Consider the following 3489-nt stretch of genomic DNA (forward strand, 5'->3'; position numbering starts at 1 on the left):
TTCCATCTTCATCTCATCTTCTAAATTTTCTATTTTACATGTTTTATAATGTACATAATTTTTGGTACAGTAGAGCATTTGTAAATATGTAAACTAGTATTGAGTATCCACCTCAAAATTTTCCCCATGGCCAAATAGTGATGTGTGATTTTAAAAAAAAAGGACTTGACGTTCACTGGTCAAGACCTTAGCATGAATATCATCTTGTGTCTCACCAGCCCACTTGGGTTTCAGCAAGCCTGGAGTTTGTAAACTTTTAGTGTCAATGCAAAGCAAGTCTTCCTGTGACATACATATCCCTGTACACAGAGTCTTTATTGAACAACTTATTGTCAGTCATTAAAAGGATGGAAGCTACATGGCCTCAAACATGAATGGTTTTTGTTTTTCAGTCATTTCTGATCCCTTCAGTTTTTGTGGTAAAGATTCTGGAGTGTTTTGCCATTTCTTCCTTCTGCTCCTTTTCCAGATGAGTAAACTGCTAGAAACAAGATTAAGTGACTTTCCCAGACTCACACAGCTAGTCAGTGTCTGAGGCCAGATTTGAATGCAGAAGATTAGTCTTTTTGATTCCAGACTCTGCATTCCATCTACTCCACCACCTAGCTGCCCATAAATAGATGTATGAGATCTCATTTGTGTACAAAGCCCTCCAGTCTCCACTGTTCATTATACCCCAAGTGGGATCATTTGTATTCATCCAAGATATTCTTAGGTGGTTTCAATAAGTTATGATCTGTGATAAAAATTTTTAATTCATCAGAATTACCTTGTTGTATTCTGACATGATGTCAGAAATGAATCATAATACCTAGGAAACCCTCTGAAGACATAGCAAACACTTGTGAGATGTTATAACTGTTGCTCACAGAGTAAAAATAAATCCATCTAGGCCTCTACTTATCTGGAGGAAATGGAAATTGTACAAAATGGAAATTTGACTCCAGCCTGGTTGCTTTGAGCTTATCTGCTCTTTTTGCCTGGCAGCAACACCATCTGGAAGCCTAACCAGAGGTCTTCAGTTCTAAATGCATATACAATAGGGTTGAGGGCTGGAGGGATGATATTGTGCAGCACATTGAAGAGCACAGGGATCAAGGGATACTTTCTTCCTGCTAGATGGGTGACAAAGATTACAACAATAACTGTATAGAAGAAGAAGATGAGGATGAGGTGGGAGCTACAGGTGCTCAGGGCTTTGGATGCAGCTTTTGCTGAGTTCAGCTTTAGAATAGAGCAGAAGATCATGGCATAAGAAAGGATGATCAGAGGTAAGTCACCTCCCATTATGAGTGAGGCCAGGATCATCTGGAAAATGCTGTTAGGCCTCCTATCATCACAGGCCAAGCTGGTGACCCCCAAGTTGGAGCACAGGCAGTGTTCAATCTCATTTGAGGAACAGTAATCTCTCTGAGCAGCCAGCACAGGCACTGGAATAACAGCCAGTCCATTTCTCAACACCATGAGAACTGTGGCTTTGAAGATGAAAGAGTCTGTGACAATGGTGGGGTAGTGGAGAGGTTGGCAAATAGCCACATATCTATCAAAAGCCATACAGAGGAAGATGCCTGACTCCATGCATACAAAGCAGTGTATAGCATAGATCTGAGCAAAGCACTCAGGGAGGCTGATGGCCTTGGCATCAAACCAAAAGATGGCTAATATTTTGGGCATGATGGTCGTGGCCAGGCTTATGTCCACAATAGACAGAATGTTTAGAAATTGGTACATGGGCTGGTGCAATTTGGGTTCCTTCCAGATGGTGATAAAGATGAGCAGATTGGCACTTATGGAAGAGAGGTAAAGTAAAGCCAGGGGTAGAGATAACCAGTGTTGCCAACTACGGATTCCAGGGAGTCCCATAAGGATGAATTCTTTCACCTGGAAGTGGGATCCATTGATGAGTCTTGTAGCTAGAGTCATCATTCTCTGTAAAGAAAAGTTTCTCAGAATCAATATTGTACAACACGTTCTCTGCCATTCAGTAGGTTTTATTGCCTGTTCTTATGTGGTATATTATTTTTAAATGTACACACAGAATTCTAGCAAGAGAAACCTTGCCCCTTAAGGCCTTGAAGCTCCAAGAAAAAAGCAAAATTCTGAGATATAGACTATGAGGATTCAGGGTTTGTTAGTTTCCCAAATTTTGAGGTCATTCACGTAACAATGACCAATAGAAGAGGGAATTATTGGTGAAAAGCTTTTTTTATGGGTAAAACTGATCTATAAGTACTGCTGTTGATCATGATCATTCTTTCCCCATTTGTTCTTCTCAAGACTATAGGGACCTTAAAACAAAACCTAGTCTGCAACACTTCCCTGGGGCCATATCCAAGTAAAGAAAATATACCCATTAATATACAAGGAAACATTACCACAGAACATGTGACCCTGAACGCTCCACTATTCTGGTATGAAGATGTTTATCTTTGGTTACTGTCACTTCCTATTTCATGAAAATTAGCTAAAGAATTAGTGCACTAGACTTGTTTTAAAAATAGAAGCTATGGTTGCAGATGTCTTTCTGGATTGGTCTTTGAATTACATTTGTCATAACCTTGAACTAGGACTGGTGTACTCCTTAGGGAGTGGAAAGGAATAGTTGATGCTTTCTCATCTCTTTAGCTCACCTACCTTACCTATAACAGGAAGAACAGATATCATGTAAGGATTAGTTTTACTTTTCCTCTCTTTCCTTTTATTCCACTTTGACTTTTGCTTTTAGCTATCTTCCATAAAAGTGGTATATATACCCACTCACCCATACCTTCTTTCTGATTCACATTGAGCAATATTGTTATCTTAGGCATTCAAGCTGACCTGAACCTGAAATTGTCCATCCTGCTTTTGAATATGATTCTATGAAAACATGTGTCAAGTGAAAACACCCCACCCACTTCTGTCTCTACCACTGCCCCAGGTTTTTGTCAGTGTTCCCATTCTCAGTGGACATTTTCCCTTTCATTGATGCACCTTAGTATTAGATCAGAAGGCCCAGGATAACATTCTATAACTTAAAGCCTTCAGCTTTCTAATTTTATGGTGCAATGCTACAATGACAGGTTCATAAAGTCTTTCAAGCTGTCTTTGTTCATGCCATTAAGAAAATTTTGTTTTAATAATAAAAATTCATTCACATCCATTCAAGCAAATCACATTCTCTTATGTCTTCAAATTTTCCTAGATCACTTAGTTTATATTTTTCCTTGGCTATCATTATCCCTATCCCTACATGAAACTTTTCTGTGTACTTGTTGCCCTACTCCTTCCTCAAACAACTGGAGTATAAACTCCTTAATAATATAAATGGGGTCATGTTTTATTATCTTAGTTACATATAATGAAGCTAGGTGGTATACTGCATTAGAGCAGTGGATTTAGAGTCAGAAAGACTGTGTTGAAGTGCTTCCTCAGATACTAGTTGACTGAAGCTAGTCAAGTCACTTAAACTATCTTAGCCTCAGTTTCCTCATCTGTAAAAATGGAAAT

At 39.0% G+C, this 3489-nt stretch overlaps 1 protein-coding gene across 1 annotated transcript; it reads right to left on the bottom strand.

Annotated features, from left to right (window-relative positions):
- Positions 1 to 963: 963 nt before the first annotated feature.
- LOC140508671 (olfactory receptor 56B1-like) lies at positions 964 to 1926 on the bottom strand. The gene has a single exon (XM_072616559.1). The coding sequence runs from the start codon at positions 1924 to 1926 to the stop codon at positions 964 to 966; it is 963 nt and encodes a 320-aa protein (XP_072472660.1).
- Positions 1927 to 3489: the final 1563 nt, after the last annotated feature.

Source organism: Notamacropus eugenii, chromosome 5, assembly GCF_028372415.1.
Source record: "Notamacropus eugenii isolate mMacEug1 chromosome 5, mMacEug1.pri_v2, whole genome shotgun sequence".
NCBI classification, from domain to species: domain Eukaryota; kingdom Metazoa; phylum Chordata; class Mammalia; order Diprotodontia; family Macropodidae; genus Notamacropus; species Notamacropus eugenii.